The following is a 15,078-nucleotide window of genomic DNA, read 5'->3' on the forward strand; positions in this document are numbered from 1 at the left end:
ATGTGTTGGCAGTGTGTGTACACAACCACTCCATAGTAATAAAAATCCGCCCAATACTTTTTTTAAACCCCATAAATCATAAGCAGTGTCTCAGAACAAGTCATTAGCAGTTTTTGTATAAAGTGATGTCACATATGCTTAGGCCCCACCCACTCTGCCCTATTAGCATAGCCCCGGCCTGAGTGAGCTGTACATAGTCAGCTATGTTTATCTCCTCGCCAGAGCATTTAACAGCAGCATTCAAATAAGAAATGTATTCTTATTAAAGCTACTAAGTTATTAAATCAAGAGCAGTGAGTGATTTTCTCTTTTATTTTGTTTGATTCATATTAACAGCATATACAGCAGTAGGTACTTTATATTACGCTGCTGTCAGATCTAATGTACACATATGATTTCTTTCCCTGCTGTTTATGTTTACAGACATAACTGACTGTGTTTATGTGATCTTTGTGTGTTTTTGACATAACCCTGTGTATATTTGACAGTTTAAGCCCAATAACACGTGAAAGAGAAGTTAATTTAATACTCACAACTTTCTGTACGCGTTTCAGTTGTGTGCTCTCAGAAAACCATATATCAGAAGACTGATATGGCTTCAAAACGCATGCAGATAATAAACTTTCATGATGATGAAGAACTGCAATGTCACTAGATCCTGACCGCGATAGATGATAATCAAAACCAAACGGATGTTTTGTTAGTTTTTGGCAGAGTATCTAGGCATGAGCTGTACAGGCTCTGCCCTCTTCTGGAAAATGGGGCGGGGAACAGCAGCTCATTTGCATTTAAAGATACATACGCAAACACAGCATATTATTCCTTCCACTCAACAATGCACATTTACATGGTATAATAAATGATCTGACATTCTTGTTATTGAGCCCTGTATAAGATAGTTTGGTTACACTTTAGTATAGGGAACATGTATTCACTATTAACTAAGACTTTTCCCTCAATAAACTCCTAATTTACAGCTTATTAACAGTTAGTAAGGTAGTTGTTAAGTTTAGGTATTGGGTAGGATTAAGAATGTAGAATAAGGTCATGCAGAATAAGGCATTAATATGTGCTTATTAATTACTAATAAACAGCCAATATTCTAATAATATGCATGCTAATAAACAACTAGTTAAAAGACTCTAAAATGAAGTGTTACTGATAGTTTTTTTGTTTCTGACAGTGAACTGAACAACGTTTAATTAATAGCAAGTCCTTCTAAAATACCTCGAGAGTCTCCGTCATCCCAAAAGAGCTCGCCTGACGCAGCATTGTTGTCATCGAGTGCGATGATCAGTCCCATGGGAAGACGTCGGCTGAGGGAACACACAACTTTCATCACACAAACGTACAACTCAAGAGCAGACAGAAAACAGTCGCAAGCGTACAAAAACACAAACATCTAAATATATGTCTGTTCTCAGTATCATACTAAACTCACTTTGCAATATTAACCATGTTATATTGATGATGTGAATCATGTTCCAACTGCTCTAAATGGTTGTCGTTCATATACTGTGGTAATTCAAAGAAGATTACAATACAAAAACTATAATACAATCTCCAAAAAATTGCAGACGCTTTGTTTTATTAGGCATTAGATGTGTTTAATGTAAGTGGACAGGGCTAAAAGACTCCCTGACAGCGGATAGACTGTATTTTAATGGAGTTTAGAGTGTAGTGACGATGCATGGTTTAATATGAGCTTTTTATGTATTTTTAGGGGAAATCTACATCATTACCTGTATGTAGTGGTGACGTCTGGTGTCTGTACAGGCAGAATGGCTCCGCCTCTCAGGTGTAAACCAATTTTATCAGCTGGCAGGTTCAAGGAAACCTTTGCTTTGCGATCTGTAATCCTTATCTCCTATAAAACAAACCAAAAATTGCATTGTCAATATGCTTTATCTTTTATTTGATTATTAAATTGGAGGGAGGGGGAAAAAAAATGGACAAAAAATATAAATATATTGTATAATCCATTATTTTTCAAAAAATCAGTATAATTACTGATTAATTAACTGATCAAAAGTGACAGTAAAGATATATTTAATGTAAAAAAAAAAAAAAAGATTTATATTTCAAATAAATGCTTTCTATTCATCAAAGAATCCTGAAAAAAATGTATCAAGGTTTTCAAAACTGTTCTCAACACTGATATCATATTAGAATGATTTCTGATTTCTTACCTTCTCAAAGTCATACCAGATGGCATCTGGGATATAGGCCTCCACAGTTTCAACACCCTAAAACAAACAAACAAACAAACAAACAAACAAACAGGAGAATCAGCAAAACATAATGACAAACATTATTTTGATGGTTTAATCATCAGCATTATTCATTAAACTGGTGGTCATTTTTAAGAGAGATATGGTCCTCCTCTCATGGCTTTTCAAGATTCAGAAAGAGAGAATATGAACAAGATATCGGAGGCAGTTAGAAGCTCACAGAAAGAGAAGCAGCAAACGAACCAAAAGAAAAGATGAGGGAAAACCCACTGTACACTTCAGATGGTGGCACTCAAATGTGATGTTCATATCAAGCTGAAAGCAGTGTGAAGACCCAGCCCTGAGTGACTTTAACATAGCAATAGTGTGTGTTTGTGTTCACTCACAGGATCCAGCACAGGTGTGATGAGAAGATGTGCTCCCCACAAGAACTGCTTGTGCACTGCCCAGGTTTCACTGTCGGAGTAGAACCTGCAGAGCGGGAATATATAGTGATTATATAGTAAAGTGTAATATATTCCTGTGGTCAAGGCTGAATTTTCAGCATCATTACTCCAGTCTTCAGTGTCACATTATTTAAATTAGAAATCTTTTGTTACTACGTAAATGTCATTACTGCTGTTTGCACATGCTTATACACTCACTCATGCATCATGGGACGCAGTACAGTCTCTCCGTTAACGTGGGCCTTGTAGAAGAGAGTGTAGAGGTATGGCAGGAGGGTGTATCGGATCTTCAGGTAATGCTTAGAGGTGTTCATCAAGAGAGAGTCAGCACCGTATGATGCAGGGTCCTGGTCCTGTTAGAAAGCGACAGAAAACTAGTCAGGAAGAGATAAGTGTGGATACTGATAATATGTTCATCACTGGTGGAAATCCATTGGTTTTTGAGACGTGGAATGATTACTCTTCGGCTAAAAGCTCAAATCTTATTAATCTAATTTCACCAAGATTATCATTTTCCATTCATCCTCATTTGCCCTCTCAAACTCTCACTCTAGAGGTCTGATTGCTTCTCTCACACCAATCTCACAATAATGATTAGAGCAATAAATATTCTACAAATGAAGACATGCTTGTAATTCAGTGCGTTGCCCTTAGGCCAGAAACTCATAGCACAGATGTTTAAAGACACTTCGAGATTGAATGTTTTTGGGTGTTAAAAGAGCAGCACATACTTTGTACCCTTGTGCGTTGTGGTTACGGCTGAAGGGGTAAAATGCACCGACTTGCATCCAACGTCTGCAAAGCTCTTCTGGCGAATCATCGAAGAACCCACAGATGTCCGCACCGATCTGCAGAAGAACATCATTAGATTCAGGATTGTCTCATTTGTGTTTCTTGACACTCTAATACTCTAGAGCTTTATACTCATTCTGTATGTCATTTGTGTGTATAACGTGTGAGACAAAGTTGATGCTTGTAATATAATTTAATGAAATATAAGTGAGAACTCCCAAGCTTTGAAAGAACAATCTCTGGTTATCATGGGCCAGTTAAGTATGGTTATAGCAATAATAATAAATGATTTACCTCATAATACAAATCACAATAAGCTTGGTGATCCGATAATATTGTGTAGCAAAAGCAAAAGATGTTTACATCTTCCATCCCATGATAAATTTATTGGATCTGACTGAGTTGGCCAGTCAATGTTAACTCAATTCAACCTGAACACTGAGTCCAAATGCATTCCCATACAATTTCTCATTGCATTTCATGGAAACTAAATCAAAACCAAGAGCTTTCTCCAAGCACTTTCCATGTCTCTCAGTGGGGCTGTTGTGCTATGAAGAAAGACTGGCGTCTACCATCAATAACCCATGTTGGAAAAGACGTTTCATTTGGAGTCAAACCACTTACATAAGGGACTCCAAAGAGGTTAAACTCCAGCATGCCGGGTATCGCCCACTTAATGTCATTCCAGTTGGCGGCATTGTCACCCAACCAGTGCCCAGCATACTTGCCCACCCCGGGGAAGGAAGAGCGTGTGAAAACCATGGAACGGCTCTTACCAAACACTGCTCTCGATGCCCTGGAAGCAGAAACACAATATTAGAGTCAGTGCCAGTCCTAGACTTCTGGGGGCCCTAAGCAAAACTTTGTCCGGTGGCCACTGTCAGTACATTAATGATCCCAACCCCTTAATCTGTTCTTTCAGAGCAGTTTCACTGCCAAGAAACAACACTGAGTTAAAAATTACAATAATCTCATTTTCTTTTGTTGTTTGATTAACATTAAATGACACAGACAGCAGTAGGTTGCTGTCACTTTAAAACGTCTCGGTTAGGTATGGTAACCCTCAATCCCTGATGGAGGGAATGGAGACGTGTATCAAAACCAACATATGGGATTCGATCTTGGGTGCCCCAATCACCTCTGAGAATATCAGAAAAGTCCAATGAAGTTGGTGTGCAGAATTTGCATGCCAGGCCACTCCTGTACATACGGGTATATAAGGCTGGCAGCATGTAGGCTGAACTTCAGTATCATTCTGAGGAGCCGAGGTAGTATCTCGCCCATTTCAGCCGTCAGTACAGAGTTGCGGCATGAGGGACACGTCTTTGTTCCCTCCATCAGGGAACGAGGGTTACCATACGTATCCGAGACGTTCCCTTTCTGTTGGTCAGTTCGACATGTGTCGAAACTGACATATGGGGTCCCTACGCTAAACGGCACAACAACTGTACCATGTCACGAGATAACACAGTGCAAATGTGGGCAAGCCTGTGCGTGCCAACAAGTGCAGCAACACTCACTCGTAACCTTCCAACGTCCAGGGTAGATGACCTCAGGTCTCCACAGGGAGCGCTACACACTTTTCAAGAGGCCACTGCAGCTGTTTCAGCTTATTTTAAGGTAATAGGGCTGAGACAATGTCTTAGAAGAGCCTTAGAAAATGCACAGTTGCGTACACCTGGTTGTTAACGTTGGGAAGTATTCTCTTTACCAAAGGGACAGGAACGCTACCGGAATGCTACCAGAAGGGGAGGTACACATGTGGAAATGCATTTTAAGGACCCACCAGAGGGGAGTACTACATAGGGAAGTCTATGTGGTGGGCTCCACCAAAGGGGGAGGCTACCTAACCCACAGAGACCGGAGACAGAGATAGTTCTGTGGAAGGGAAGACATTGGGTTCACCAACAGGGAAACTGAGCCATGGAAAATATATCATATGGAGTGACCATCAGGGCAACCACTACATACGGAGCACCAGCCAGATTACAAGGGCTCACCTGAAAAGGGGCAGCTCACGAGTGTTGGGCCTAGAAGTGAGTTCCTCCGCTAAACTCAACTTCCGGAAAGGTACAAGAGAGAGGGGTGGCCTAGGGTTCACCATTCCTTGGGAACTGAACTAGACTGAACTAGGCCTGGCATGCAAATTCTGCATACCAATTTCATTGGCCATTTCTTATATTCTCAGAGGTGATTGGGGTTCCCAAGAGCGAATCCCATATGGTTTCAATACACGTCACAATAATATGACATCAAGGAGGGTATTGGAAAGACACAACGACCATTTTATTTCCAACTTAAAAGTCAGGTGCATGCAAAATTAAGTAAAATGAGTTTATCCAGATACAACATTGTGCAACGGAGAAAGAGAACTTAATAAAAAATTAAATAACTGAATATACTATGTAGACATACACTAAAACTGGGTCATCCCTCCAATGACCACCCAGACCTTTTATGAAATGATTCATAAATATAATTCAGAAATTGTCATGATGTCATGGTAAATACAGCATTGTTGGGATGTTAATCAGAATTGATCATTCTGGCAAAATGCAAAAGCAGCATCAGTCAATCATAACAGAGATTATTTGCATACAGAGTGTGGAAAAACCAGAACTTACTTCTCAGTGGCCAGGGCCATAGAGTAGCCATAGAGACTGTGGACGTCATAGTGGTAACCCCATTTGTGTTTAGCATCCATACATAAGGTCTTGCTGTACATCAGGTTATCAAGGATACCTGTAGAGTTCAATGGAAATGAAGAGGACAGATGTTTATAGATGCTGTGGAAATGCAAATGTGAAATCTAGCTGTAGATGCATTTCAGACTCACGTGGGGTGAATGGAGGATAGTTGAGTTTGTTATCAGCGCAGCCATTGATGCCTCCCTGTACGAAATTAGCCACCTCATTCATGTCCTTAGAAAAAAAACAACAATTAGTTTAACACTTCCTGATTCAGGCAGTTAATTTTCTCAAGATTAAAGCAAAAATCTCTGAAATGTTCATGTCATGACATTATCTTTGAAAATCAAACATGGAGATGAAAAACAAGGATTGTTTCAAGGCATTCTTTGATTGCATTGAAAAGAATTTTAAAGTTCAAGAGACTGTTACTCAGATCAATGATACTAAAATAAGTACAATATACAAAAGTGTTTAATTTGACTTTAATTGAAGCAAATTAGTTGAATTAACTTAAAAAGTTTAGTGTGATAGGTTGCCTTATTTTTTAAGCAAGCTCAAATTTTCTGTGTTACAGTGTAGGGAGCTTTACATGAAATGTAAACATGAAATGTCAACATGAAATGGCATTCATAATCATTTTACTTTCATAATGTGATGCATTTCTGAATCAAAATATTCAGTGAGACAAATTGCAGGGCAGAACCTGATTTTATCAATCAGGAATTGATTTGATGGTGTAAAATGCAAATGCAGGTTAAATATTTGGTGATGGGTAATGATCTTTGTGGGTTACTTACAATCCAGAGAGCGTCATGCTTGACTTCTTTGTGGAAACGCGCAATTTCATCAACCCACCAATCAATGCAAGACTGGCTAGTGAAGTCAGGAAATACAGTTTCCCCTGGCCAGACCTGTGACATGTGAGAGAGCGGAAGAGAATCTGCTTAACTCTCCTGCATATAATCTCTTGAATGAATGAATGAATGAATGAATGAATGAACGAATGAATGAATGTCCAACAACAATTACTAAAACCAAACATCATGGAAATCATTCAAGTTCCGTTATTTTTATAAAGAAGAACCATTTCTCAATCCCAAACCCTACTAATGATTAATCAATCAGGAATATGTTTGGAGGATCATACCTCTCCCAGTAGAGGCGTTTCTCCGTCTGGTTCAGTGACCCAAACATTAGCTGCATGTCCCCTCTCAAGAGCTTCATAAGGTCCATTTATCCTCCGACCCGTGGACACGGCAGGATCCTACCAAGAAGAAAATGTTCTGAGGTGTTCAACAGGACAAAATCAAATTCAGCAAGAGGTTGAAATGTATGACCAAAACTTGTTTTGGCCTACTGTCCAAAACCTAGAATTAACTTGCCAATCTATAAAACTCTGCAACTCAGCATAAATGAAACCACAATATCAATTGCTCACCAATATGGTGATGTATTTCTGCCCTTTTTCATGCATGTAGTCAGCAAACTGAGGCAGCTCAGCAAATTTCACTGTATCATAGGTGAAGATCTTTTTGTCCTCCATGTAGTCAATATCAGTGTACTGGACGTCCTGGAACACAAAATAATTATGGTTCAGCTGTAAGTCTTAGTAAAATCTAAATTAAATCAGTTTACTTCTCTCACTGAAGATGTTTCACTTCAATGTCTATTTATGGAAGTTACACTCTTAAACATAAAGGTTCTTTATTAGCATTGATGGTTCCGTGAAGAATCCATGGAATCTTTCCATCGCACAAAAGATTCTTTATAATGGAAAAGGTTCTTTAGACTATTAAAATGTTCTTTACACTAAGAAATTAATTAATGGTTCTCTCTGAAAGGTTTTTTTGGGAATCAGAAATGGTTCACAGATATATAGCTGTGAAAACCCGCTTTTGGAAGCTTTATTTTTAGGTTGTAAATGTTCATGTTTCTTGTTAGAGGGCCCGACTCCCATGCCAGCGGACCCAGGTTAGAGTCCCGCTTAGTTCAGGTGGTTCGAACAAGAGTGCCATTGGTGCCGTGACCCAGATGGGAGTGAGGTTTAGGGGGGTGAGTGTAACGGGCATAGGCTGGTAAGAGCTGTGCATGTAAACCTCACTCGTCTGATCTCAAAAGGCACTCTAGCGACTGACACTAGAGACTACCGCCTTTAGTCTCCTTGTTAGAGTGCCCGACTCCCATGCTGGCGGACCAAGGTTCGAGCAGGAGGGGTTACACCTGCACTATAACACTGAAGTCTCATCCTTTAGAATCAGCACCTTCAGCCTTTATGATGGCTAATGCTTCTTTTGCATGCTAACATTGTAGATTCACTGTTGTCTGTTGTGATTTTTCTGGAAGGCTTGATTTCCATCAGCAGATGGAAATCAGCTAATCAGGCGGAGATGCAATATCCTGACATGCTAATGCCTTCTTTGTTCGAATGACGTCAAACATTGAGCTTCATTGCATCTTTCGGCAATCAGAGCCCCACCATAATGTGAAAAATGCTTCTAAATGCATGTGTATATTTGAAATGCACATATGTGCAGTTATTATTCATGAATCAGTAAGCTTTATTTTGCTCTTGATTGTGGCTTTGAAGGACTGGGTGGAATCGAGTTTTGTAGAAAAAGTGAGGGGCCTTCTTCACTTACATATGGAAGGCCGGCCTGTCGATTTCTCTCCACGACTTTCTTGATCTCGTCCAGGCTGCCGTAGTCCCAGCGAGAGATCTGGAAGCCCAGAGACCAGTACGGAGGGATAAAAGGCCTGCCGATCAACTGGAGAGACATGAAGCAATGTTAAAGATGCTGAACATCACAGCCTGACTCCCTCAGGCTCATCTGGAATCTTCATCTGGGCCTATAGGAATTCACTTCAACTCTTGTCATGAGCTAATGTCAATTAGCATTGATGAAGTTTTGGTAAGAAGTTCATGGCATGATCCGAATAAGGCTTTATATTGCAATAATGACCGTCTGACTGCATATTACTGCTATTTGCCAATAAATAAATAAATACATAAATGGACCAGTGTTATTTTAGTATCATTGATATATTATTTTAGTTTTCATTTTAATTTTAGTTAAAATTTTAGTAATTTTGTTTCTCATTTTTAGTAGTTTTTTTTTTTAAATGTCTACATAGTTCTTATAAAATTTAATTTTAATTTTAATTTTAGCTATTTTAATATTGGAAAGATAAAGAGAAATTATGTCTTGTCAACAAGCTGAAATATTTTTTATTATTAATTTTATAAATGTTTTTATTATTAATAGTTTTTTTTTTTTTTTTTTTTTTTTTTTTTTTTTAAGGTTTTAGTTTTAAGTTTAGTTTGAGTTAATGAAAATAACCCTGAAATGGACATGAAATATTGATGTGATTTGAAATTTTTATAAGAAATAAAAATATTTGGACCAGAACAATAGTCACTTATGCACTTTAGCCAGAGTTATGTAATAAATAATAATATTTTATATGATTTTAATTCATAATAGTTATATATGTAATTAATAACATAAAATTTTGTGGTTATTTTACAAAAACATTTGACCACAGAATGCCACAAATGACCAGAATTAGAAAAAAGCATTTCAGAATATTTTTCAAATATAAATATTTTCAATGTAAATTTAATAAAAAACAAACATATTCTAAATGTTTATAATTTATAATAGAATATTTTTTTGCGGTCAATATACAAAAATATTTGACTGCAGAATACTATCACTGACCAATAAGAATCAAAATATTTTTGTACAATAAATTCTAGTATTTTGTTCAAAATATTTCCAGCGCAAAATATGTACCACTACATAAAAATGTAAAAGAATGAATAATCTGTAAAATGTATTAATATACTATAAATTAATTAATATAATATAAGTTATCAATTTGATATTTATTTTAATATTTGCATGATCTTTTTGCTTTTAATCCGACTGGAAAGCGGATAAATTACCAGGAAGATCAGGAAATTACCCTATTTGTTCTTGCCCACACACAAGTTTCACTGTGCCACATGTCCTAGCATGTGTACTGTCCACCATGCTGTGTCTCTAACATGAAAAAGCATTTCCAAGTGTTCACAATTTTGCCCACAAGTGTCACTGGTGTTTCCATTTATCACCTGTGTGAACTCGTCCACCACTGCCTCTGGAGTCTCCCCAAGCAGGATGTAGAAGTCCAAAACCCCTCCAATAGTCCGGTAGGTTACGGCTGGAGCCGGCTGGATTGTCACCTCTGCACCCAGACAAGAACAGACAGACAAAAAAAAACAACTTAATCTGCTTTCATTTGATAAACTAAACAAAAGCAGCCATTCCAAACCTCAAAACACACTATACATGCAAATCATGTTATTAAAGATTATGACTTTAGTCCACGACAAAGCTTGTGATTGTGACCAGTAATGCAAAAAAAAACAAAAACAAAACACGCCATCACAAAGACAGAATTAAACTTCTCAAGAGAGGGTCTGTTTACCCATAGCATTGCTGTTCATGAGGAAAACACCAAAGGATTGGCCGCTGCCATCTTCCAGACATGTGAAATAGGGATAGTGGCCGTACAGGTTGTGTGTGCCCTGGGGTAGGAAAAGACATCAAGGTTTGTAATGGCAAATTTCAACCTTTCAGTCAGTTAATTAGACAGTTTGTGACATTTATGCCTCATGATCTTGAAACACAAATTGCAGGATAATCCTACACACCCTAGATCTCCTCGGAAAAATAGTGCTAAGTAGTGAGTTGTTCTAAATGATTCATTTATGAATCAGACTGATCTAGTTATTGAGTTCGACTCACTGACTCAATGATTCGGTTGACTTTAATTTCAGTCAAATGACTTCAGAAGATTTGGAATATGGCTTTTGAAGCATGACATCCTCAGTCCTTCAGAGTGGCCAGGAGGTTCTTCAGAAACTTACCTAAAACTTATAGTGAAAATGTTTGTAGAAATGTTCTAAATGTTATGACTCACGCCATTGGGAAAAGCATCTCTTGTGAACATAGGCCAGGTCCTCCAGTTGGTGTCATGGCGGAAGGTCTGATGGACATGCTCTCCAAGTCCATAAATATTGTGAGAGGGGAGTTTAGCCGAGAGCTGAAGGTACTGATCAGCAAAAACCAGCGGCCCAATGGTTGTGTCAAACCTGACCGAGCAAGAGAGGAAGAGATGCTGTAGATTACTCACAGTTCAGTTTGAGGGTGAATGTCATGAAACCTGTCAAGAACATATCCTTTGACCAAAAGATTCACCCTTCAAATATACAGGGGTCCAAAACATTGAAAATGCACACACAAACCACATGAAAACAATAAATGACAAATACTGATAGATGGGTCATCTTCTGGAACCAAAGGAAAACAACTTCCTAACCACAGCTAAACTGATAGCTAAAAATAATTCTGTAACGTATGCATCTTATCTAAAACTCTACTTGGAGTATTATTAAAAATAACATCACTACAGATTACTGAGCATATTATGCAGATACATTGCTTATGACATAATGTTTGGTAACACTTTACAATACAGGTGCACTAATATGCATTAATTCATGTTTAACTAATGCACAGATAATCATGTGTTAATGGTTTAGTTCTTCATGAGTTTGACGTTTAAAAGAGTTTATGTTATGTTGAAGGTTAGTATTGTGCTGAAGAGTAATCACTACGTATGAGCAATGTGTGTGCTAATAATGCCAATGCCAAGCAGTATCTTACATGTTCAATCAATTTACATGCTAAATAAGTTACATATAGCATGTGCTATGCTAGCTGTTCATGTTAACTGAAATAGATAATGTTAATTGTTTCCAGAAGCACAACTCAATTAGTTGAAACAACTTTTTTTGAGTAATCAACTTAAAAAATTGTGTTTATGCTTTAATTTTGTTGGTTGAACATAATTTCATTAGAAAAAGATTGATGCAAACTGCTGTATATGCTTCCAATAAGCAGTGGCGCACTGCTATATTTAATATCTCTTTGAAAAGGCAACCGCATTGCTTATGTGACAAATGCAACGTGCATGAAACAGGCCTGATAGTCACTGTGACTTGAAATGATCAAATTAGACTTGAACACATGCAAGAACTAGGAATCAGGACTTACTTACTTTACCTGCCTGTCATTCAAACACACGACAGCAGACAATAACAAAAGGAAACAAAGCAATTTCCATCAATATTGTGTAGACAGCGAGGCGAAGACGGACTGCATTACCAAAAGCTTGTTTGCTCAGGCCGAATTCCTTCATTCTGTCTTTATGGTGCTGTGATTACCCCTCGTTTAGTCAAAGAAACACTCTAAAATGATTCTGTGCTGCATTGTTAGCAATGCATTAAACTCAACAAAGAGTCAGAAAAGGTCCCCACTCACAGGAGTTTCTCAGGATATTTTCTCCAAACTTTCAGTCCAAAGGGCTTCTGGGTCAGCTCCAGTCTGTAATTTAGGGGTCCGGTGGGAGGACTGGAAGGCGCTTGCACATGCTCGTGAGGAACCTCAAACCTGGCTTGATTTGTATCAGTGATCTGGTAAACAAAGAGAACATTGCACGCCATTATAGACGTTTTTACATTGACACGATGCCTCTGCTATTTGCGTCACTTTTTAAACACACCTTAAATCGAAGACGATTTTCTGTCTGCATTTCAGCGTAGAAGGTCACTTCTTTAATGTCAGCTCCGAATAGAGATGGAGCATCCATTCTTATCAGCTTGGCCTCAATATCTACAGCAAAACAAACATTTTTTTGTTTTGCCATGAGGTCATGGCGAATTGTTTGCTCTACTTGCTACGTGGTCAAACACAAACTTTTCAAAGTACAATGGAAAGTAGATGATTTGTACAATATCTCGGTTCAGGCTGAACTCACGTGTGCTGTCGGGCTTGCTTTCGCTGACCACGCTGTAGCCATGGTTCTTGGAAAAGAAACACCAAGGGACGTTAGCCTCACTCACAGGGCTCCAGCAGCAAGCTCTTTCCAAACACTTTTGCTGTAAGGACGCAAAGTATGATTTAGCAAAACATGCTGGGAGTTTGTATGGAATGTAGGCCATATCCACTGCAGTCTACCTCGGAAGCGTTGGGATCTGGGAAACAGTCCACTCTCTCACCATATGGAATGCTGGGACATTCTGGAACAACGTCTTGACCTGTGGATCGAGATACATTAGTGGAAGATCAAAGACTCAAATTTCTAACTGTCCTTTACGAGGTGGCTGCTGTTTTTTTTTTTTTATCTGATGGCTTTTGTTTTCCATCTGAAAAAGTGAAAAAGCAGTTGGTTGTTTCTCTATGTTTGCTGTTTGCCAGTCTCGTGTAGAACTTATTCCATGAGTTAAGCATCTTTCATAACCATATCCAGAATCCAGACGTGATGCCCACGATCAGGGTCATCAAGTACTTGATCACGAACACCTTGAAGTCCGAGTTCATCTGCGTGTTGTGCGTGGGACACGGCACCGCGCTCCACTTCTGTTCCCACTGATCCCCAAAGGCCTGTTCGTAGAAGTAATAACACATGATCATGATGGTGGCCAAAACCCTGTAGAGGACACTGAAGATGCCCATGCACACCATCAGTTCTCCAGCTTCTCCGTCTTGGTGCCATCGTACTTCATGATGGTCCTGGTGTGGAACAGGGACACAAAGCCCACCAGGAGGAACGAGGTGCCGATGAACAATATATCGGTGTAACCGGTCCTACTCAACCCACTCCGTGTGGGACTCGAACCATGGTCTCTGGCATGGGAAGCGGGCGCTCTATCATCAGGTGAGTGAGGTTTACAGGCACAACTCTTACTGGCCTGACAGTTACACCAGGACGAACCCACGGACTGCGTCCACGCTGTTGATGCCCACGAAGCAGATGCTGCTGAGAACATCTCCATCCACTTGATCTACTGTCAGGATGCTGATGGTCTTGATGGCTGCCACTGCGACGCTGCGAGATGGAAATATTGCGAATTTGCATCAATGGCCTCATGGCCACATTTCATCCTAGCTGCGAGAAACCAAGTGAGTGCTATAGGATGACCCACCAGATGGAACTGGACATGCTGAAGAACTGCAAAATCATAAACAGGATGGTGGAACCTTCCTTTTTGTTGCCTTGAACCACCTGAACTCATTATCAGACTGCTCATTGCAAACCTCTTTGTCTTCCAGCAGGAATCCGGTGATGTAAGCGATGATAACACATGTTGTCTACTGTCAGGAGCAAACTGCCCGTTTTATGTTCCCAAAATGAATTATCTCACGTTTAACCATTTTAAGACCCAGCGGCAAATCTCAGAAGCACTGGCCGAGATGAAGCTGTTCTCGGCGGGTACACGAGCACTGAACGGCTGCTGACGGCCTGGAACTCACATCTCTGAAAACGTCTAAACAAATTGTAAAATAGGCGCTATGATTAAATAGGAGTCACATATTTCAGGCCTAAACAACTACATTCTCACCTAAAATACTCTTAAAACTACAGGTCATGGTACAACAATTGTAGCATTTGGAAAAAAGGATATGGTGGATTTGCTCGGCCGCCATGACAATCGCTTCGAGCGGAGTGATACAAATGGTGATACAAAAGGTAGGGGTGCTGCTATCACTAGAATATTGCACGGCTATCAGCCAAACAGATTCATGTTAAAATAACAGTTATGATGTAAAATGTGGAATAATAATCTTACCTGAGGCACCCAAAGCTACGAGAAGACAGAGAGACAGATAGACAGTCCAGACCGCCATTGTTTCTCAGAGAACACTGGAACTCTGCATAAAATTTAAAACAGAATTATACATAAATATTTATTACAAAGTTTACATGCTTCAATCAGGTATTTTTGTGACACAAACCCGTCCAGTAGATCAATGTCAATGTCTGGATATTGCGCTGTGGAGCCCTGGTTATCTTTTTATACAGTGGAGGAGA

At 39.1% G+C, this 15,078-nt stretch overlaps 1 protein-coding gene across 17 annotated transcripts in view; it reads right to left on the reverse strand.

Moving 5' to 3' along the window:
• Positions 1-15,078, reverse strand: part of LOC127509845 (sucrase-isomaltase, intestinal-like) — a 58,095-nt gene extending 43,017 nt beyond the window's left edge. For 4 of the 17 annotated variants that reach the window (XM_051888979.1, XM_051888980.1, XM_051888981.1 and 1 more), the window contains exons 1-22: positions 15,003-15,077; positions 14,837-14,918; positions 13,224-13,303; positions 13,024-13,144; positions 12,769-12,878; positions 12,528-12,679; positions 11,125-11,296; positions 10,630-10,729; positions 10,274-10,386; positions 8,799-8,924; positions 7,598-7,729; positions 7,307-7,423; positions 6,957-7,070; positions 6,306-6,390; positions 6,094-6,211; positions 4,094-4,265; positions 3,409-3,525; positions 2,876-3,030; positions 2,618-2,702; positions 2,190-2,246; positions 1,743-1,867; positions 1,228-1,316 (exon numbers count right to left, since the gene is read on the reverse strand). In XM_051888979.1, coding sequence (XP_051744939.1) covers positions 1,228-1,316; positions 1,743-1,867; positions 2,190-2,246; positions 2,618-2,702; positions 2,876-3,030; positions 3,409-3,525; positions 4,094-4,265; positions 6,094-6,211; positions 6,306-6,390; positions 6,957-7,070; positions 7,307-7,423; positions 7,598-7,729; positions 8,799-8,924; positions 10,274-10,386; positions 10,630-10,729; positions 11,125-11,296; positions 12,528-12,679; positions 12,769-12,878; positions 13,024-13,144; positions 13,224-13,303; positions 14,837-14,894 — 2,398 coding nt within the window. In that variant the 5' untranslated portion in view covers positions 14,895-14,918; positions 15,003-15,077. Of the gene's footprint in view, positions 1-1,227; positions 1,317-1,742; positions 1,868-2,189; positions 2,247-2,617; positions 2,703-2,875; positions 3,031-3,408; positions 3,526-4,093; positions 4,266-6,093; positions 6,212-6,305; positions 6,391-6,956; positions 7,071-7,306; positions 7,424-7,597; positions 7,730-8,798; positions 8,925-10,273; positions 10,387-10,629; positions 10,730-11,124; positions 11,297-12,527; positions 12,680-12,768; positions 12,879-13,023; positions 13,145-13,223; positions 13,304-14,836; positions 14,919-15,002 lie in introns of all 17 variants that reach the window. The other 13 variants (XM_051888966.1, XM_051888965.1, XM_051888968.1 and 10 more) reach the window with 6 other exon arrangements.

This window comes from Ctenopharyngodon idella, chromosome 3, assembly GCF_019924925.1.
Source record: "Ctenopharyngodon idella isolate HZGC_01 chromosome 3, HZGC01, whole genome shotgun sequence".
Taxonomy (NCBI): Eukaryota; Metazoa; Chordata; class Actinopteri; order Cypriniformes; family Xenocyprididae; genus Ctenopharyngodon; species Ctenopharyngodon idella.